Genomic DNA, 21,402 nt, shown 5'->3' on the forward strand with positions numbered 1-21,402 from the left:
TAGGCCTAGCCTAGCTAGGCTTAGTTTTGTAGGCCTAGCTGGTAAACATCGGTAACGTACGAACATCGTACGCTAGCTATATACCTAGCCTGACGTTGTATAGTTGCTGTATTAATTGTCTTTCTATTTTTGCCAGACTCTGTTGATACAAATTGGGGAAAACCCGGTATTTTCGCTGAAAAGTTAGGAGTCTTCCATTTGTTTTGGCCTCACGATCGATCGAAAAGTGGGCGAATTACAGGTGAAAAACAAAAATATCAATCCGCGCGCAATGCATTTTGGGATTTATAGCGGGCCGCTATAATTATTAGAATCGACTTATTTTTCACATTATTAACCGTTTAAAGACGAAAAAAGTTATCGCAATAGGACCATATAGTATTATTTTTACATTAAATATAGTTTGTGATCTTAAATTAGATCTAAAAAACGTAGGGAAGGGGGCTTTAATTAACCTACTTCCCGGGGTCCGATTTTGGTAAACTTTGGATATGATGTTCATTTGAACCATATTTACCAGACAAAACAAAAAAAAATTCTGTTGCAATTTGTTCTAGGTTCACCCTATTTTTGACTTATCTTTACTGGACTAAGACTTGTGAATTTCGCAATTATACAGGAGGGTCATGTGAAGTTCACAGTTGATAACATAATCTGTGACAATATCGTATCGAGGGATCTTCCTGTTGTCATGATGTACTTTGTCCTGTTTAACGTTTGTATTTGAAGACTGCTACCTTTGGATTTGACAGTTAATCATTCAATCACAATCCCAGTGGTTTCACCTACATAATGTTTAGCTACATACAATGTTGCGTCACAAATACAGATAATATTACATAATACAATTTAGAAATGGGCGATATTAGCATATTGAATTACTGTAATATTATTATATATTACCGTAAGGGTATTCTGCACCGCGCGTTTACGTCATCACCTCGCGTTTACATCATCACCGCACGTTTACGTCATCAACGCGCGTTTTATTTTATTTTTTATTTTTTTTTATTTTATGTCTTTAGGCAATGTGGCCAAGGATTACCAATAGTGAATTAATCACTGTCCTATCAGATAGGTGGTAATCCCCCTGATACAGGGGCTATTGTGTGAACCAGTTCACCGGGGTAACCCCCTACTCTTCTTCGAATAATGAACTGGGTTCTTTAAAGTACACACAGGTTATAACTGTGTACACTGGACCTACGGTTTATAGTCCTTATCCGAGAAGACTTGTTCCACCACCAGAACTAGGAGCGAGTCGGCCTCGAACCCTTGCCGATGTTGTTGTTGGCTCTTTAGGTACGGTAAACGGCGCCCCTGCCTTAACCGCTCGGCCATATGACTCGCTTACGTCATCACCGCGCGTGTACGTAATCACCGCGCGTTTACGTCATTACCGCGCGCATTTTATCACCGTTCTGGTGCTTCATCGTCATATTAAATTACCAAACACATTAAGAAATTAAACGAAAGAATTCGTAAATCATTTTACCGAATATTTTATTCATTAGAATCAGAGAAAGAGAAATAACATGAAGGAATGAGAGAAGAAAACCATTCGATCAATTTGGTGACGTAGCAACTATTTACAAACTGTTTTTTCCAATATAGCTTTTTTCTGTACACACAATACATTCATAAACATTTACTATATATATATTTTTTCATTTTTACGATTGCAATAAATATAATTTAACACTCGCCCGTCCCTTCACACAATGTTTGAATTGTCTATGGAAAAAACAGTATTAATTAGCATTTAAGTATGAAGAACATTGCATAGTGATGCGTGGACTGTTATAATAATAATAATTTAACAATAAAAATGTAAAAGTACGGTAGGTTAAAATTATTAGACAGAAAACATTTTAAAACAGAATTGAAGTCATGACCATGATATAGCAATATTCTTAGAGTTACAGTATCCCCATTATCTATTCTATTGTATCCATTTTATACCAAATGACGTCATAATCAATCAATTAATCAATCTGAATGTTGTGATTACCCGCGTTATGCTAAAAAATTAATACATATCATATTGATTGATCATTGCAATGTTCCACGTCATGATTACGTAGTTAACAATTTATGTTAAATTTTAAGTTGTAGGCCTAAAGAATGGAATACAATTAGAGAATACAACATGGATAGAATCGAGTACCGTGTAAAAAAAACGGTACAGGGAAAAACAAGATTATATATTAGATTTTAAAAGAGAATAATTACACAAAAGTTGAAAACAATATGGTATATATTGTTTGTGTCCGTCGTCAGAATCAGTTAGACATTGTCAAAAACCAGCTTGTTCACTCCCATTTAAAAAACTGGGCATCCTCCACGTAAGGCCAGTTCCTGGAGTTTTTCTGGTCTTATATATTTTTTTTAGATTTTTAAAATATTTTTTTCATTTTTTTTTCATATCATAACCGATTGTATATTATTACAGTGAGAATGTTCCTAAGAACATACCCACCCAAAAATATACAATCGTTACATATATATGTTTTTTTTATATTTTTATGCCTCTTTTTGCTTTTTTGTTGTTGCTTTTTTTTCTTTCTTATTTTTTTCGCTTACTTAGTTCCGTTACATGTCAAAGGTTACTTAAATGGTTTGTATCCATTATCAGTCCGTTAAGAACACTATTTTAGTGTTCTTAATAAAAAAATAAATATAAACTGACTAAATCGGGTTATCGTCAATGACACCACGCAACACGATATAAACGCTCGCGTACAAACGCGTATAATCGGCATTTGTCCGCGCGCGCTCATGTGCGTGTGCTGCGTGGTATCACTGACGTAATGTGTGATATAATTGAACTGGTAACCAAAGTAATATATTGGATATTGCTATTTGGTAGAAAATGTAAGATTCGTAACCTACCAAAATAACACCCTCTCAAAAATATAATATCCATACTAAATGGTGAATGTACAAAAATAAACATGTTACCTGGTTACAACAATTCAATAATATCACACATTTTTTATATAAAAGTTTACAGTTCGATAGATTCCACATCCAATACTTGATTAAAGTTCGTTGCTATCCATCCACAAGAACGATACACTATACCATTGCTTGCTATATTGCCGACTATGCGATCTGATATTGCGCAATCCAAATCCAATAGTCTTCCCATAATTCCTATCGTCAACAATCGATATCGTAATCATTACCAAATAAAAACGATAAATGTTCGGTAATAATTATTCTGTAAATTAATTTGCGAATAACCGTGACATATTGATGATGATTCGTCTTGTTTGATAGTGAATTAGCAGAAGGTTACGTTTTTGCTTAATAATGATTTTAAGTCCAGTTGGTTGCTTTCGTAACATACGGCAATATCAGTTGGCATTGAGTAAAATACGGTACTGTACTTGCTTGCAGTTCAGTTTTAGAAGTGGAATCCATCGAAGGCAAATGACAAGATTACATTTTTTTAGCAGGAAGAATCGCAGGGCGATGTCGGCGAACTACTATCGCTATATCTTTCTTCAAGCCGAGATCTGTACGCGTCTCTTTCACGTATTGTTCTTTCCAGTTGAACTTTGAGTTGTTGTACTTCGGCTCTCAGGTTCGTGTAGTCAGTTTCCATGCTGTTACGTTGACACATGCGTTTCGCGCGACAACTGTGCGCGTATCCTCGATTTTTTAAAGTGCGTCTTCTCTGCTTTAGGTGCATAATTTCTTCCTTGTCATAATTGCGTAATCTTCGGTTGAGCTCTTTAACACTTAAACTCACCAAATCGTCATCTGTAAACTCAGTTTTTTCGTCACATCTGGGTAGGTCGGAATAATCAGACGGTGCTCGAGCTCCGCCGTCGTCGTCGGAGCGGCTACCGCTGGTTCCGGGATCATTGGCTGTACCGATAAAAGCTTCATCTGCACTATTATCCGTCAAAAAGTCAGAATTGATAGTGGAATAGTAATTTTGCAGGTCTACACTCGGAAGCATTGGGCTAGGTACATTCATCATGTGGCCAGACAGTGGTATGCTAGAGTTTGGGGACTCATCTGCCGGAGTCGTTCCCAAACTTGGTCTACCACCGTACATGGCACAATCATCGCTTCCATCTTCTTCCTGCTTTACGTCGAAATTCAAATCGAAATCCTGGATGTATTCTAGCCCAAGAAGGTCATTGACATCGAAGTCTGCCATTGTGTCGACGCCAATCTCGGTTTCAGTCTTTCGTCAATGAAATGGAGGCACCTCTCGTCCCTTATGTTTTTGACACGTAAAGACCCGATGTCCAAATGCGGCAATTTCTGAACGACTTTGGAAAGTCAATGTGAAAAAAATCACACGTCGAGACAAAACAAGACCTAAGGTCACTTTCAGATATACAAAATATCTTTAAAAAGCTTCCTTTCGGTCAAAATAATGCCATTTCCTCAGCAGAAACGCCGCATAGGTGTGGAGGTCATGAAGGATGAGAGGCAACAACGCCCTCTTCAGGGTAAACACTGTATTTATAACAGACATCCTCATGCATATTCATTAAAGGTATATTTAGGGATTTCGTCATATGATATGATATCATAATACGATCTGACGTCATAAATCTTTCGCCTAAACACAACATGTAGAACCGCATTACTTTTGTAAATACAAGTAGACTTCCCCTATTGAAAAATAAAGTTTAAACAAAATTTGAAAAAATATGCCTTTAATCATGCTTTAAATCACAGATTTGTTTGTAAATTGAAACGGAAAGCGAGGGTTGTTTTTTTTTATAACATAAAGAAATGAAGACAATCATAGAGTAAGGAATATTTAAAACATCAATTAATATTTATTCTACGTTACGTTATCAATTATGATTACGGTCTTATTTTAATCATGGTGGTATTACCTCATGTTTTAAGCATTCTCCGTGTTTTAAGTATTAATTTAATTCTAATAGGCTTACATAATTAATTAATATAATCATGATATAACATGTGGTGCATCTTAGCATAAGAAATTATCGAAGTTATTGTGGTTTATTGATTTTACGACCACTGTTGTTGTTGTAAGCTGATGAGTTTCGTGGGTTACAATTATTTTGTCGTATGATATTTTACAGTGGAGAATCCTTCTTTGCATTTCTCGTTTATCCGGGCGTTTCTTTCGTATTTCAGAAATGCAGTGTTCCTTTAAAATGTCGATCTATAATTTAAACTGTCCACACATCGTATTTATTTCACAAATATTGCTTACAATAAAACGTAACTGGCCGTGGCTGAATTACGATTTTATCTTTACAAAATGACGAAACAAAATTGACACTAAAGCCACGGTTCCCACTTGGACGCAACGACGTAATACGCGCATTGCAATCGCAAGTAATTTGACCAATCACGACGCGATGGATCTTAACTCTCTCTTGTGATTGGTCAACTCACTTGCACGCGCCCTCGTCGTTCGTCACTGCGTCTAAGTAGCAACCAATCATATTACTGTATAATGAAACTCGATATAAAAACGCAAAATGTACTGTACATTGTAACCTTTATTAAATAACTCAAAATATAAAATTAGTAGTATTTGGAATTTAATATATCAATAAAATCAACTTTATTTATAGGCCTAGGATGAGAGTTTTGAGAAGTAACTAATGCTTGAAAAGATTCCCACAGAACAATTAAAATATTCTTATATTGATATTTTGATATTCTTTTTGATAATTTAATTACTAAAATCTACAGTATTCATTTACAACTACAGACAATCTAGAGTCCTCTACAATTTAGTAATTAGTTTACTAAAACAAATAAAAGTAAAAGAATCTGTCTATCATCCTTTGCATAGCACAGAACTACTTTTTACAACTTTTAAATTTTAATTTATTTCATTTCAATACAACTTTGTTTTTTTTGTTTTTTTTGTAGACTGGCCTGGTGTGATCTCAACGATAATGAGGTGCAGAATATTTAACATGGAACTAAATTGGTACGCTCATTTTTTTTTTTCCATTTCATATATATTTATAAACTATCAGTGCAGTTTCATTTATGTTCAAAAAGTGACCTTTTTTAGTATGCCACTTTGGATGATTAATATGTAAACACGAGCAAATATTGCATTACCTGTGCTCATCAAATTCAATATATGTTTCGTAAAATATATAAATAATACAATATTATGTAAGTCATAGGCAATGCTTCTCTGTTGTAGCATAGAGGTAAAACTCAATGGTTGTAGTACATTTATTTCTTTTTCTTTAATTCTTCAAACCTCTTGGTCAAATCATCAAAGTCCACATCTTCCCCACCAGCTGAGCCTTTCCCTATGCTATCCGTCGGGAATGTAGATGCCGGTACCGATGGTAACTCTGGGAATGACGCTGCAGGCATTGATTTCTCTGGAGCCGATGGAGCGGCTGGGGGCGGGTCTGAATAAATCAATCAACAATATTATTATTAACACTATAAGAAAGCATGATAGTGAGTGAATTTAGTAGTGTTGTGGGTTCATGTGTTTCATTGGTTAATGATTGATATCATAGCAGACAGCAAAGGCAGATCCAAAAGGGGGCCCAGCCCAGCTGAATTTCACAATTTGTTAGACCTTTGACTCCAAAAATCTTGTACATCATTGTGCTTTAGTTTCATGGATGTATATGATCTATATATATTATAGGAAATAAAGTGTAACTCACATGCTGGATCAAAAGAAGTGTATGATGGTGGTGGTGCCTAGAAAAGAAAATAAATAACATGATCAAACAATTACATCACCCTGTAAATTGCAGAATTGGCTTGTCACTCGTGACTTGGCTTAATGTATGCATACAGTACGTTGAGCTCAATGTAATAAAATATATGTAAAGAATATAAAGAATATTTGTGGGTACTTACTGGTCCAGGAGGGTAGGCTGGTCCCTGGGAATATCCTGGTCCAGGGTAAGGTGCTGCTCCAGGGTTTGGTGGCCCCATTGGCATCCCTCCTACTGGTGGTTGATGTGGTGACTATAATTTATAATGAATGTAATATTATTAGTCTCAATTTCAAATGTATTCATTCTGAGGACCATGTCACATTCTCTCTTTTGCTTTAAATATATATTCTACTAAGAAACAGAAGTTTAAAAATGCGGGATATAATTAAATGTCTGTTTAAATACACAGACCACAGTAAAGAAAATTTCAAACTAAAGAACAAAAATACATTCAAGTGTTTTTTTTTTCAAACAGGGTTTTCTTATCAAATTCAAATATATTCAGAATACTGTAGGTATAATATATTCCATATATTCCGAATATGTATTATATATATTATATTCCAAAGCAATAAACATAAGTTGATTAAACACTTCCTGAGGAAGCTGAGTGTACTTTACACACTGGCATTTGTTATCCAGGAAGTAAGAGGGGTGTAACTGACCTTGATTGTCATACTGAATCTAGTTACTAGGGTCAAAAGGGCTTCACGTTTACAAGCTATTTTACCTTCTATCTTTTACTAACTGTATTAAATTGATTATAATCATATGATCAATTATCGGTTATAATCCCACGTTACTTTAGACACTATCCTTAATCCCATGTTACTTTAGATACTATCCTTAATCCCATGTTACTTTAGACACTATCCTTAATCCCATGTTACTTTAGACACTATCCTTAATCCCATGTTACTTTAGATACTATCCTTAATCCCATGTTACTTTAGATACTATCTTTAATCCCATGTTACTTTAGATGCTATTCTTAATCCCATGTTACTTTAGATACTATCCTTAATCTCAATTTATTTTAGACACTTGATTCACGGAGAAATAATAACTTATTTCTCCATGCTTGATTCAAGTGTAGACCCACAGTCAACTCTGAACTGTACTATATACCTAGGTTATTAGTACAGACCCAGTCAAGTATAGTATACATATTGTACATATTATTGTACTGTAGTTAGTTAAATCTGAGTATAAACTCAGAAAGCATTAAGGGGCACTTTTGTAGGTAATAGTTTTAATACATTTAAAATGCCACTTGGATGAAAATCAGTATATTTATTAGTTACTTATTTATTGTTTACAGCGGCAAATCACCAGTTAGTTTCTCTCAATTAATTAGTATATCTGTTACTCACCATTGAGAAATAAGTCTGTACTTATTTCTCCATGTTATCACCAAACCTAAATATTTCAACCCACAAATTATAGCTAGCAGACCTTATAATGTGGTAAACTGCTCTTTTTGATAATTTTTTAAAAACAAAATTCTAAACCACACTGATTCAAGATAATAATTAAAATATCTGCTTTACTAATTTTTGTTCTAGCAATAATGATAACGATGCCTTTGTGTATAGTGGTAGTACCCGTAGTATAGGGTACCTGTAGAGGTGCTCCTACCTGATGTGAGGCTACTGGTGGTCTCCCTGGTATTGGGGGAGGAGGTCCACTCTGCTTAAACCTGTGCTGTGGTGGATATGCTGGATCATTCTACATGCGTGCAGAAAACATAAAGTGCAACATACAGGTTTCATTTAATAACACTCCAATTAAATATGACCTCAAAGATCATTAATTGAAGTCAATTAAAATGAGAAAAACATAAACAAATACAATTTTAATATTAGAAATAGCATAGAATTGTTTTTAACACATAAGAATATAAATAATAATTCACACGAAACTATTGAATTAAAAAAAACAAACACAAAACAAAATCTAAATTCTAAAGCAAGAACAACTCTCTTTCCTCTGAAATGTTTTCCGTCATTCAGATTTCTGTTTAGGGTTTGTCATTGTGCAATAACCAAAAACAAGTTATCCACTGTTAAATTGTTTTATTTTTATTAATAAATGTTAGCTATTATATTAATAGTGTTAGCCATGTTAAATATAACATTAAGTTGTGATGGTTAGTTAGGGTTAGCATGTTAAGGCATATCTTTTAAGTAGGTGCTCAAGTTTTAATTTTTAAAGAGTAAAACAATGTAGAATACAAACCTTTGCAAAACAACCACATAATACTGTATAAGTCAGTGTAAAATGAATTTCCCAAAAAATATTACCAAAAAAACTACAGTACCAACTACCACACCATGCACTAAGCAACATCTTAAGTATAGTAGTATTAAAGCAACCTAATATATCCTAGAACAAAAGCTGATAATTTGATAATTTAAGGGGAAAAATAATTAAATTTCCTATTTCACTGCACCATTCTGCAGAAATTTGAATCTTCACAATGAGAGCTAACCAGAACAGAACGCACAGAAACTAAAAAAGCTGTCTTTACTCTCCTAGCCTATTAGAAACAGATGCAAAGCCAACCAAGATGGCCAACAATTCTATGCTTACCTGAGCAGGATATGGAAAAGGCTGTGCCACCAAAGGCTGGGCTAACCCTCCCCCATCATTACCACTCCCTGGCTTACTGCTTCCAGATGCTCCGCCCATTTCATCAGTTTCTATTAGCAATGCCTCTACATCGGCAGGCTACAAGAAAAATATAATTATTATTCACTTAATAATTGTGTTTCAATAGATGGTGTTTTTGTGGACCTATTAACAAATAATAGCTTGATCCATTATTTTGTGCCATTTATTCCGGTCATGGGCCAGTGGCCATATTCACCAATCACACTTAAGTGAGATATTTCCCTTAAATATTAAGTATTTCACTTAACTCAATAAGTATTTAAGTAGTTCCCTTAAATTGTATTCACTTAGATAGGAGATTTTGTTTTATTTTAAGGGTGTTTCTCGTGTGAATATGGCCACAGGTTTGTCTCAAGTGGGTCTGTGTAGTTTAGTACATTTATCAATTAATGATTGACTCAAAATGTTATATGGTTGATTATTGAAATAAGTAGCTTTAGCCTTACATTGTATAGGACGGTTGGATCTGGCTCAAATGGAACATTGTGACTTTTAGCAATTTCAATCATGTAATTTTCTATGAGTGACTTTGGTGGCGCTTGGTAACTCATCTTTAACTTTAACTGTAAAAGGGAATCACATACATGATTAAGATTAAATTCATTATTATATACGTATATAGAAACATACAATTAATATTTCGAGTCTAGGTGATATATTGACCAGGGCATTATCACCCTTGTGTGTGATGTGCCCAAATATGGTGGTGATATGCCCAAATATGGTAGTGATATGACATGATCATGTCCATATATGGGCACATCATATTTTTTTGTCACATAAAGTTTGATAGTGTAGACAGAGCTACATACAAAACAAACTATGGTACACAAAACTTTAAAACAAATACTTCTGCAGACAGAAAAAAATGAAGCCAATAAACTGAAAGTTTCCTTAAAAGTACAAATACTCCAGTCAATGAAATACAGTTAAGTAAGAAACTTAGTAGGTGTCTTAGAAACTTACTCGTTGGTTTACAACATCATGCTCATCTGCTCTAGCTGCTGAGCAGTATGGTTTGCCATACTTCATAAAAAATTGGTCCGATACCTATAAAAAAGACACTATCACATTAAGCTACTGTACTGTACAGGGCCGTAGCCACCAATAGTACGGTTGGTAAGGTTTCAACCTGACCAATTTTTCACAGAGGCCTTTGATAACCCAGTGACCTTTTCTTGCGAAAACCAAACAACTTTATTGCATGTGGCTACATCACTGCTTAGCATTATCATATAACGTGATAAAGGAAGGCAGAACATAGTTACCACTTTAAGTTCTTGGATGTCTGCGCTTAGCCTTGGTGTAACCCACAAGATGGAGCAAATAGACTCTTCTAGGCCCTCTTCAACGCACTTAGTCGTCTCAATGATACCAAAGCGGGCCAACAAAAAGTCACAATACAGCTCTATTATTTCCATAGCTTCCACCAAGTAATCTTCACGAATAATGTGTTCAACCTACAAACAAAACATATTAGGATATTATTGTATCCGTACAAATATATATAATTGTTTTTTTCTGTCAATACAATACATATTTTCAGTAAGAATAGATTTCGGTGATATTTTACCCGAATTCTTGCTCTATCCTCTTTGCCATTAGAAATGTAATCTGCAATCTCCTTTCTAGCTTTTAATGCCAACTCAGCTTTGAAAAAAAAAAACAACTTTAATTTAGAAATTAGTGAAAACTTTTCAGTGACACAACAATCAACATATAATAGTTATACCATTAATTATTATTAATTTGTAATAATATATGCTGTTATATCATTTTTTTAATGCATAATTAAAAATGTATTTTCATTACTTACTTTTCTTCTTTTCCATCAATTTTAACCTGTTAATGGCTAATTTTAAATTCACTTTCAATTTGCTTTTGTTGAAACCCATTTTAGTCACTTTTGATCACTCACTTTTGTTTTGTGGTTCTGAAAAAAAAAATTAAAACAAAACTTGTGTTGTGATTATGTATCAGTCAGGATGATTTTGAGGGCAATACTACTATTTCACCGTCCTAAGTATGGATGGATACTTTTAGGGCTATCGATAGTGCTAACCTCTACCCTGGACAACCTAGATGTACAGCAATATATAGGCAGTCAACAAGCTGTTTTGGTGGGGATGAGTTGAGAGGAGATGATCGAGAGGAGGAGGAGGCCTAGCCTACACTACTGACACTCACTGTAAACTGGTCTCTGCAATCGTTATTAGTTACTTCCTATAAAAACATAGTATATAATTTTCAACAAACCTTTTATTTTTACTTATTACAGTTCAGTACGTCTGTTAATAGAGTGTAAAACTAGGGGTAATGAAATGAAATAAAAATCAACTGAGTGTGAATCACACACAGCAGATCAAAATACAAACAAAGATCTAATGCGCATGCACGGAAGGTTTACCATTACGTCTGTTCTATTTTTAGTTTTTCATTCATTTTTTTTTGTGTGCGGAGGAAAAATTGGGTTGTTTGTAATTTGATTTTCTGGCAACTTTTAGGATTGATTTCGCGAAAAACGAAAGTGTGGCGTTTGTTTGAGTTTTTTCCCTAAAAATGGAAACTTTATTAGAGCAGCAAAGAAGGCTCCATGAAGAAAAGGAGCGGATCGTGAATGCAATGACGAAAGAAATGCTTCACAAAAAGAATTCTGTAAGTTGATAAGAGTTAGGCCTATGTATAATTAGCTAAGTTATGTTTAGGCTCATCAACCGGCTTAGTATGCGACCATCCATGTGTTTTTGAGCAGAGACCGCCCGGTGGTGATGTGTGGAGACCTAGCCTAGGCCTAGCCTTTTCATATTCAATTTATTGTGTTTAAACTAAATTGTTATTGATTACAAACATAAAGTCTTAAATAATGCTTGGTTCTGACTGCTCTGTCTGGAAGAAATATAGGCCTAGCTACAGACAATCAATTTTTGTTTGACAAAAGGCAATTTTTAATAATATTAATACTGACCCTAGCCTGGCGGTATCGGATCATCTCGGTCGCGTTTCATTTCGGTCGCGCTTCCGGTAAATCGAACTTCCGGCGATTTCTATGGAACGCCGCTCAATGCAGTACTGTACACTGTAAGCTCTAATTAAAGATCAAAGCGTATCGAAGTGTAGGCTCTATTATTTTTTATGTGTTTACTTAAAAATGTTTTTATATAATAATCATTATATTTAAATAAATATTGTAAAAACAGTATTTTATTAATTAGTTTAACTTTTTTTTTAATGTTTTTATAAGCATTATATTTTTATATATTTTGTAAATATTCTATTTGTTTCTGACGGGAAAAATTCAAACTCACTTTACACTTTTGTCAATGATCATTCAATCTTTTTATTTTTAAAACAAAAACATATACACAAATATATTTTTAAAACAAAAACGCATATATAAATGTTTACATTCATCATTCAAATTGAAACCTTTTTATTTACATCTACAAACGTTATTTAATTTATCTATGTATTTAATCTTTTATTTATTAACAATGTTTACCTATATTTACATCTACAAACGTTATTTAATTTATCTATGTATTTAATCTTTTATTTATTAGCAATGTTTACCTCTATTTACATCTACAGACGTTATTTAATTTATCTATTTATTTAATCTTTTATTTATTAGCAATATTTACATCTATCTCATCTACAAATCGCGAACATCATTTGATATAACGTGCGTTACTTTTTCCGACAAATACAATGAGCTTTGTGCACTTTTGTCTGGATGCGTGCATTGTTTCCCCGCTGCACACGCGCTCTCTTTTTTTGCGTGCTTATGCTGATATTTTTTTTATTGCCTCTAATTAAATTTATACATCACAATACGGTAAAACTTTGAAAAAAATGCTCAATGGCGGTTTCTTCTTTTAAGAACATTTCAAGATGGGCTTCTTTTCAAGACTACTTTTTAAACTAAACAGAGGGGCTTCTTTGCAAAATTAATGCTGTAGATTTAGTAAATTGCAACTACAAATGTAGGACTTTGTAAGACATTTTTGCCGCCAGCTTTACGTTGTCTGTGGACAATCAGCGTTTCATCATGTTTCAAGAAAAAATTGACTGGAAAAGTAGTATAGTATTAACGATGGTTATGTTAGCGGTGTAGTTCTTCTTGACAGCTAATAATTATACATATTTTTTGTATAATTTAAGGGACGGATGGAGGGACATGGTAGACATTTTTTTGGCCGTTTTACGAATAATTTTTCGATAATAATTCATCTAAAAAAGCTACACCCATTCCATTTGTATTGTGGTGACAATAGACAATAGACACAAAAAGGTAAAATAGACAATTCGCCTTATTTCTTTATTTCTGTTTTTATTGTATCTTATAACAATAAGCATACAAAGTCAACAGACAATATGGTTTCATTCTAATTCAATAGCATGAGACACGTCAATGCATTATGTTTTTAAAAATTGTATTACATAATCGTGCAATATAGTGCATAAAAAAGCTCAGTGAAAGTCTCTCACTGATTTTTACTGGCACCAAACAAATATTCCCAATTTACTCATTCATAATTATTAATATTAAGATATTGGAGTCTTCTTCGTAAGCTACTTGTTGTGTCCTGAAAATATAGATAAAAATCGTTACAAATACAGGTTTATAAATTCGAACTACTACACATACCGACTGCTGAGAGAGAGTTAAATCTGACAGTTAAGTCTCAATCCTACAATAGCATCCATTTTCGTATGCTTTATGCATAATTGACGCGCCATACACTACGATCGATATTGTTGAAAATTGACCTTAATTGACACGCGACCGAAATGAAACGCGACCGAGATGATCGTAATTCAGCCTGGCTAGGGCCTACTAGTACTGTAGGCCTAGTATCTAGTACTGTAGGCCTAGTATCTAGTACTGTAGGCCTAGTATCTTTATCTTGTTAATGATATATTTGGAACGTGAATTTAGGCTTATTAATAGGTACGGTATTGTGTAGTAGTCTAGTAAAATACTAGGGCTGCTTCCTAATGATGCCTAAGTATATAACATACTGGCCCTGGAGAAACAAAAATTGCTAATTTAAAATAATTGGTTTATTTACAGACAAGAGAGCAGATCAACTCTGATCAGAGTGTAAAAATCCTGCGTGATGTAAGTAATTTAATGCACCATGGAAATTTGTTTTGTACCAGATCAATATTTCTACAGTTATAATTCCACAAATTAAGCAAATGGATAAGATTGTTTTACTTTTTTTTGCTTTAAAAATACACTACACACCCACTTGAATAACAAAACCCAACCTTCTATAATAAGGCGACTAATAATAATGCGACAATTATATAGCGCTATTTCGTAAAGATCAGAGCGCTTAAATTATCTCTACTGAAAAAAACCAAAAGAAATGAAAAAATGAATTTCTTTCATTTAATAAATGTGTCTTATTAATTTCATAGTGCATATACCAAATATTCTTTATATTTTTGTTATTTACAGAGGCATATGGAGAGCTCCCACAAGCTGAAAGAGTTGTATGAAGACAAAGATGGGTAAGTTTATTAGAAATGAACTCATGAAGGCATATACACAGTAGTATAGGAATATTTTGTTTTTGATTACTTCATTCATTAGATGTTTCATTTGTTATGTCTTCTTTTGTCAGACTGCGTAAGGAAGAAGTGCAGGCTTTGTCTGGACCAAATGAGTTTCAAGAATTTTATGCAAGATTGAAAACTCTCAAGGATTTTCACAAGAAACACCCAAATGAGGTAATCTCCCTCCCAGCATTTAAATCTTAACTTACCGTTCAATTCAGCTTGTAATGAAGTTTATTTTTACAAAAAGAAATGGCACCTATACAACAGCATTATATTTATGATTGGTTGGGGTGGCTTTTTCTCATTCTCATAGATTTCCTCATCTTTATCGTTTATTAACGATTTAGTAACCATTATTATATGTCGTATAGATATCAGTTCCAATGTCTGTGGAGTTTGAAATGTTGGATGAGGAACGTACTAACCCAGCTGATGAAAATCAAATGTTGGTGGAATTTACAGATGAGGAGGGCTACGGCAAATACCTGGATCTGCATGAATGTTATGATAAGTTTATCAATTTAAAAGGAGTTGAGGTAAGATATGAAATATGATATGTAAATATTTACCATTTAAAGTGACTGGATTTTAAAATGCAACACACCAATAATTTTGCTTAAAATGTTTCTAATGTTTGTGTGAGTTTATCTACCCATTTTAGTGTGTATTTCAAAGTACAGTTTGGCAGATAAAGTGGATTAGAGCAAAGAATAAGTGTAACTTTGTTTATTTTTGTGTGTTTTAGAAATTGGATTATTTAACATACCTGTCCACGTTTGATCACTTATTTGACGTCCCAAAAGACAAGAAGAATGCGGAATACAGACGGTAAGATTCACAATACATTTATCATCTTTACCGGTATTTTAAAGAAGAAACAATGTTTATCATTATAAAACATGTTGATACAAAAGCCTAATCCTGCCCCATGAACATAAATATAGTTATGTCAAAATTTCGACATAGCGAAAAAAAAATGAAAAAAATTTTATTTTCTTTTTTTTGCTATGTCAAAATGTCGACATAGCTATATACCATATGCCATGGTAACAGTATTTGTGGTCTATTATATACACAGGTATATAGAAATGCTGTTGGAATATCTTGGAGGATACTTGATAAGGATTCAACCCCTCATTGATCTTAGTGATGAAATAGAGAATGTTAAGGTAGAATTTGAGAAACAGTGGGAGGCAGGACAGTTCCCAGGATGGCAGGTAAGATTACAATGACTTCTCTTTTTGTAGCAAAACTACTACTAGTTTAATTCAGCAATCACCATTACAGTATGTATACATTTAAGGCATATATCATATCAAGAGTTTATTTCAATCGTTTTTGCAGTTAACTGAATTACAACAATCGTTACAATTTATAAAAATAGCAAAAACTGGATAAACATAATAAAATTTAACAGTATTATTAATTATTATTTTATTTATACAGAAAGAAGCGAGTAGTGCCATGACATACGCCGGTGCCCATTTAGACTTGTCTGCGTTCTCATCATCAGAAGAACTCGCATCTTTGGGTCTTGATCGATTAAAATCCGCCTTGATGGCGCTGAACTTGAAATGCGGTGGCACATTGGATCAGAGAGCTCAGCGACTGTTTACCACAAAAGGCGTTCCTCTGAACCAGTTAGACCCGTCACTTTTTGCTAAAAGTAAATCTGGTAAAGGAGGCAAAAAGTAGGTATTTTTTGTTGCTATTATCAGTATTATTGCACATTCTAATTAAATTAGCAATTGCAGAATAAGAATTAAAGGATGGATGGGTCAATGGGTTAGATCCTTTGATATTGAAACTAAAATGTCATAAATAATGTAATTTTTTCAATATCCATTTTCTGATATCCTTATGTTGTAATTGCAGAGACAGCGAAAAGCACAAAGACATTGGTTTTCTAGAAGCACAATTGTACTACCTGTCAGAGCAACTTGGGGTAAGTGCATTTGATGTAACAGCAGATAAAATTAACATTGAATTAAGAAAGTACTTATTTGTTTTATCAAACCTGAGATGCAAGCTCTGACCATTAACCTGGGGAAATAGTCATCACATTATATTATATGTACCCAGGCAGTATTTCTTGAGGGTGCAGTTATGTAATGGGGAAGAGGAAAGCTATAGCTCTGTCTACAATATCAAACTTTATGTAAATATGTAAAATAAAAATGTGTTGTGCCCAAATATGGACATAATGATGTCATATCACTACCATATTTGGGCCGTGTAATAAGATAAACTGGGAGAATTAAAGAGTTTTTTCTTCTTTATAGGAGCAACGATTATCTACCCGTGAGAACATTCAACGTAAGCAGGCACGTACAGATGCAGAACGAGAAGATGACGAGGTTGAACAATACAGTGATAGTGACAGTGATGATGAGGATGATGAGGTCATTTATAACCCTAAGAACCTTCCACTAGGCTGGGATGGAAAGGTACTATTTCTTTCAACACAATCGTTGTAATAAACTAAAATTAATTAATGTAAACTAAACATTAATTATGGAATGAAATTTATTTTGGTAGGATAGATTAGACAGATGCCTTTTTCACTCAAGCTCATGTGAATACTGTTCTGGCGAGCTCTTATATGAGAGCTTCAAAGTGCTGGAGAATGGAGCGGTGTAATTGGTTCCTCTGCTTTTCTTCCTTTTTTGGTTATCTTACGATATTTTATGGATCATTTTTGTGTGTAAAGCGCTTAGAAACATTGTATTAGGTGCTATATAAGACTACCATTATTATTATATACACCATAAATGTTGTTTGTATTTTACTTTACAATCTGCTTTTTTTGTTTAGCCTATACCTTATTGGTTGTACAAGTTACATGGTTTAAATATCAACTACTCATGTGAGATTTGTGGAGAGCAAACATACAGAGGACCAAAAGCATTCCAGAGACATTTTGCTGTAAGTAAATCATCTATCGTTTTTACAACTTTAATGATATTATTTAATTGTTTTATGACATACTGTTTACTAATTTTGTTCGTTATTCATTGTAGGAATGGCGTCATGCACATGGTATGAGATGCCTTGGTATCCCAAACACAGCACATTTTGCAAATGTTACAAACATAGAAGATGCTCTAGCATGTAAGTATGCTTCTTACTTCTTCAGTGAACTATCGTGTCCAATTAAAAAACAAACTGTTCTAGGACTGGAAAATACTTCTTTATCTCAAGGCTGAATTTGTATTGAACAATTGCATTTTATTATTAATGTATACGTACTGTATGCACAAGTAACAGTTGCTTTATTTTTGTATCATTTTTTGCAGTGTGGGAAAAGTTAAAATCATCCAAAACTGCGGAACGATTTCAACCAGAAACTGAGGTTTGTAGAGAATACATTAAACAATATTTTGTTGTAATCTTTGTGATTTGTTGCAGTTTTTAAAGTAAGTTTGTGGTACACCATGTGTTTCCAGAAGGAAAGCATGATTGAGAATGTCTTGACGTCTCTTTTATGATGCAGCCGTCTTCTGGAGAAATGATGAAAGTTATGCAGTTGTTTATTTGTCTTTTTTTCTGTTTAGGGGTTGGTATACTGTAAGACAAGTTTTACTTCTATTTCCAATCCCTGAAACAGCTCCTATTTATTGTTACCATTTAACTTAATTGTAAATGTATGCTTTTTTTTTTTTTTGGGCTGTTTCAAATAAATGTGAATGAATAAACAAACATGCACACAAATTGAACTTTCTTATTTTCAGGAGGAATTTGAAGACTCAATCGGAAACGTTGTAAATAAGAAGACTTATGAGGATCTCAAGAGACAGGGGTTATTGTGAGGGATTTTTTATTAATTTTCTGTAAGAGATGTGTAATTACCTGCATTGCTAGTTAGATTTGTAACAAAAAATGTGAAGTCATTTGAGCAACAGTTTGTCTCATGGAATAATTGGTCTCAAACATGTTAAGCAAAGACTTAATCTGGTAACTATCAATCGTGATTTTAATACCATAATAATTTTGATTAAAATAAACAAATAAAATGATTCACAAATAAACATTTAAATGTTTTCTTTTATTTTGAAATCTATATCTACCATGATACAAAACAGCTACTTAACTAATATATACAAAATTATCTCATTCATGTACGGTATCCAATCTAGGTTTGTATTCTGTTCATGAAGTACTCATTTCCTCATTACAAAACAATAAACCACTCTACATACCCCACCCAGTCTTCACAAATTAATATTACAACATTTTCCATGACATATTTATTCCAAACGTCATGAATACTGTATTCTGTACCCAGTCGCAACATTTATTTCCAGAAAGTATGGTATCCCATCATGCCCTTCTTTTTCACACATACCAAAATTACAACGACACATATTTAATTAAAACAAAAGTTACACATTTTTGTGTTTGACAATGGAGTATTTCTAACGCTACGTTAGTGCTCAATGAACAAGCTTTTGTTGCTCAACCATGAAAATGGACTTGACAGACTTTCCGTTAAACAGGTTTTTAATCAAACAAGCCAATCATCTGTAAAACTAATACTGTACTTGTATTTATTATTAGTGCCAATAGCATGTTTTCTATTGCGCTTGTCTTTTACAGTTTTCAGACTGGTAGTGATGTATTGGACTTTTCCACTACAGTTCTTGTTAAGTGTTAAGAGTTCAATTCTTTCCATACAGCTTCACTATCATTTAACTTATCAACCCCATTCAGTAATTATCTTCCAATTCCATCAGTTGTATAGGAAATTGAACCTGTAGATCAAGATTATATTAAACATTTTTATCTCAATTATTAGAAGAAAAACTAATTTACGTAATAGTTTAAATTTAAGAACTTAAAATGAATTCGTTTTATCTTGACATAAATTATGTAAGCTTCCTGTAAACAGAAATTGAATACTTTTACCTGCTGAGGTTCTGCGGTAGACTTGATATGATTGGCCCATAGCCTGTAGCATTATCATACAATTCAAACAGAGGAGCAGCAACCAGTTTGTAATTCCTTGGGACAGCAAATAGAGCTACAAAAAAAAGAAAATATATTATGCTATAATCTCCATATAACTCTTCAGTGTCAGGTTTGGTTTATATAGATAAATGCTAATATTTTTAGTTATATACTTTGTGAATACCTTTTTCCTGTAGTTGCACTAAAAACAATCTCTTGTGTTCCTTGGGTTTAGTTATATGAGCTGGAATATACGGATACTGAAGAAAAAAAATAAAAATATTATTAAACGTTAGACATTAAACGTACCTTAAGATGGAAAATATTTTTTTTTCTTATAAAAATAAAATGGAAAATATTAATTAACTAAGCTCTGTATTATGTTACCTGGGGCGGTTCAAAGTTAGGGCGCCACCAATTTCCAATAACGTCCTCTATAACCCATTCCTGTTTGACACCGTCTTGCCGACCAAGAATCTGTAAAATATTCAATTAAATTTAACCAAAGTACAACTTTTGGATCGGCTAAGTTTACAAAGTGAGTTCTTATAACATTTGACTTGCCTCCGTTAGTAATCGCTTAAGTCCATCTACTTCATTTTCACCAGTTTTAAGTTCTCCACCCGGTCTACAAAATAAAATTTATTGGAAATAATAAAGTGTTTATTTATTATGTTCACCAACAAAGTTTAATGAAATCTAGTTTACTGTACATGTACACAGAAATTCCTTCAAAAACCAAGTCTTACAATTTAAAAAAAGTTGTGCCGAGTTGTAGAAGTAGTACATGCGGCAAGCCATGTTCGTGAACAATGAGCACTCCCTCTACAGACCGTCTTGTTCCCATTGAATTAAACTCATCTCGCATTCTTGCGAACCTCTTTGCTACGGATGGGTCCTTTTCATACAGAGGATCCTTAGTTCCGAATGTGTAGTTTGTTAGTGGATATCTGTATTTAAAAAAAAAAACCAATCATTATTAAATATTTGATTTGGAGAATAACCAAATATTTATCTTTATAATAATTTTATAAATACTAGGCTAGGCCTAGTAGGATATTTTATATTAATAATTAGTGGGCATTGTACTTGCCTACCTACAGTACGCCTATTTCTAATTAAGTATAAGAAAATAAAAGCTGCGCTGAGCATTGTTATTGTGGGCTAGGCTAGGCCATTATCAAACATGGCCTGCATGCAAATTAATGAAACGCTTCACTCGGCAAACGCTTTCGGTAGTGTTGGCATCCCCTTGAGCCTCCTGCCGGTCGAGCAGATCGAGTTGAGTTTTCTAAGGGCAAATACCTTAAATACAGGTTATTTTGTATACTTATAAGATATTCAAACTAAACCTACAAATGTGTAGTTCTTTCTAGAGGTCCTCCACCTCCAACAATGTTGTATTTTTGGTTGTAATCGCGGCTTTTAGGCCAACCTTTTGATCCACGCGGAGTTGTGGCCATTTTGTTTACTTGATGCCGTTGTTCGGAACATGTGG

The 21,402-nt window shown here is 33.6% G+C and overlaps 4 protein-coding genes across 9 annotated transcripts; 1 reads left to right on the top strand and 3 right to left on the bottom strand.

The window, feature by feature from the left end:
- Positions 1-1,486: 1,486 nt before the first annotated feature.
- Positions 1,487-4,447, bottom strand: LOC144849516 (transcription factor MafA-like). Its single transcript, XM_078706444.1, has one exon. The coding sequence runs from the start codon at positions 4,172-4,174 to the stop codon at positions 3,455-3,457; it is 720 nt and encodes a 239-aa protein (XP_078562570.1). The 5' UTR covers positions 4,175-4,447; the 3' UTR covers positions 1,487-3,454.
- A 1,040-nt stretch (positions 4,448-5,487) lies between these two features.
- On the bottom strand, positions 5,488-11,761 carry LOC144849882 (IST1 homolog). 6 transcript variants are annotated; one of them, XM_078706980.1, is made up of 11 exons: positions 11,646-11,761; positions 11,206-11,322; positions 10,963-11,039; positions 10,658-10,849; positions 10,356-10,439; positions 9,836-9,952; positions 9,309-9,446; positions 8,355-8,444; positions 6,856-6,966; positions 6,657-6,690; positions 5,488-6,389 (listed from the first exon to the last, which is right to left on the bottom strand). In XM_078706980.1, the coding sequence occupies exons 2-11, from the start codon at positions 11,282-11,284 to the stop codon at positions 6,205-6,207; spliced, it is 1,107 nt and encodes a 368-aa protein (XP_078563106.1). In that variant the 5' UTR covers positions 11,285-11,322; positions 11,646-11,761; the 3' UTR covers positions 5,488-6,204. The 6 variants fall into 6 exon arrangements, with proteins under 6 accessions (XP_078563106.1, XP_078563105.1, XP_078563104.1 ...); XM_078706979.1 differs by having other exon boundaries at positions 6,657-6,693; XM_078706978.1 differs by having other exon boundaries at positions 6,856-6,959; positions 8,345-8,444.
- Positions 11,762-11,887: 126 nt separating this feature from the next.
- On the top strand, positions 11,888-18,847 carry LOC144850897 (splicing factor 3A subunit 3-like). The gene is made up of 14 exons (XM_078708400.1): positions 11,888-12,044; positions 14,464-14,511; positions 14,857-14,909; positions 15,023-15,128; positions 15,329-15,493; positions 15,703-15,785; positions 16,036-16,174; positions 16,404-16,648; positions 16,833-16,902; positions 17,240-17,404; positions 17,772-17,882; positions 17,978-18,068; positions 18,254-18,309; positions 18,689-18,847. The coding sequence occupies exons 1-14, from the start codon at positions 11,949-11,951 to the stop codon at positions 18,764-18,766; spliced, it is 1,506 nt and encodes a 501-aa protein (XP_078564526.1). The 5' UTR covers positions 11,888-11,948; the 3' UTR covers positions 18,767-18,847.
- A 269-nt stretch (positions 18,848-19,116) lies between these two features.
- Positions 19,117-21,402, bottom strand: LOC144850898 (cleavage and polyadenylation specificity factor subunit 5-like). Its single transcript, XM_078708401.1, has 7 exons — positions 21,261-21,402; positions 20,654-20,854; positions 20,469-20,532; positions 20,292-20,381; positions 20,089-20,164; positions 19,863-19,977; positions 19,117-19,708 (listed from the first exon to the last, which is right to left on the bottom strand). The coding sequence occupies exons 1-7, from the start codon at positions 21,365-21,367 to the stop codon at positions 19,687-19,689; spliced, it is 675 nt and encodes a 224-aa protein (XP_078564527.1). The 5' UTR covers positions 21,368-21,402; the 3' UTR covers positions 19,117-19,686.

Source organism: Antedon bifida, chromosome 8, assembly GCF_963402885.1.
Source record: "Antedon bifida chromosome 8, ecAntBifi1.1, whole genome shotgun sequence".
In the NCBI taxonomy this organism is placed as follows: Eukaryota; Metazoa; Echinodermata; class Crinoidea; order Comatulida; family Antedonidae; genus Antedon; species Antedon bifida.

Coding starts and splice junctions, on each gene's coding strand:
- LOC144849882 (XM_078706977.1), bottom strand. CDS start 11,284: ATGGGTTTCAACAAAAGCAAATTGAAAGTGAATTTAAAATTAGCCATT. Junction 6,960..8,344: donor CTCACATCAGGTAGGAGCAC/CTCTACAGGTAC, acceptor TATAGTCACCAC/ATCAACCACCAGTAGGAGGG. Junction 6,390..6,656: donor CACTTCTTTTGATCCAGCAT/GTGAGTTACACT, acceptor TGATTTATTCAG/ACCCGCCCCCAGCCGCTCCA.
- LOC144850897 (XM_078708400.1), top strand. CDS start 11,949: ATGGAAACTTTATTAGAGCAGCAAAGAAGGCTCCATGAAGAAAAGGAG. Junction 15,494..15,702: donor TCAATTTAAAAGGAGTTGAG/GTAAGATATGAA, acceptor TGTGTGTTTTAG/AAATTGGATTATTTAACATA. Junction 16,649..16,832: donor TCTGGTAAAGGAGGCAAAAA/GTAGGTATTTTT, acceptor TTGTAATTGCAG/AGACAGCGAAAAGCACAAAG.
- LOC144849516 (XM_078706444.1), bottom strand. CDS start 4,174: ATGGCAGACTTCGATGTCAATGACCTTCTTGGGCTAGAATACATCCAG.
- LOC144850898 (XM_078708401.1), bottom strand. CDS start 21,367: ATGGCCACAACTCCGCGTGGATCAAAAGGTTGGCCTAAAAGCCGCGAT. Junction 20,382..20,468: donor TTAAGCGATTACTAACGGAG/GCAAGTCAAATG, acceptor AATATTTTACAG/ATTCTTGGTCGGCAAGACGG. Junction 19,709..19,862: donor CTACCGCAGAACCTCAGCAG/GTAAAAGTATTC, acceptor CTTGATCTACAG/GTTCAATTTCCTATACAACT.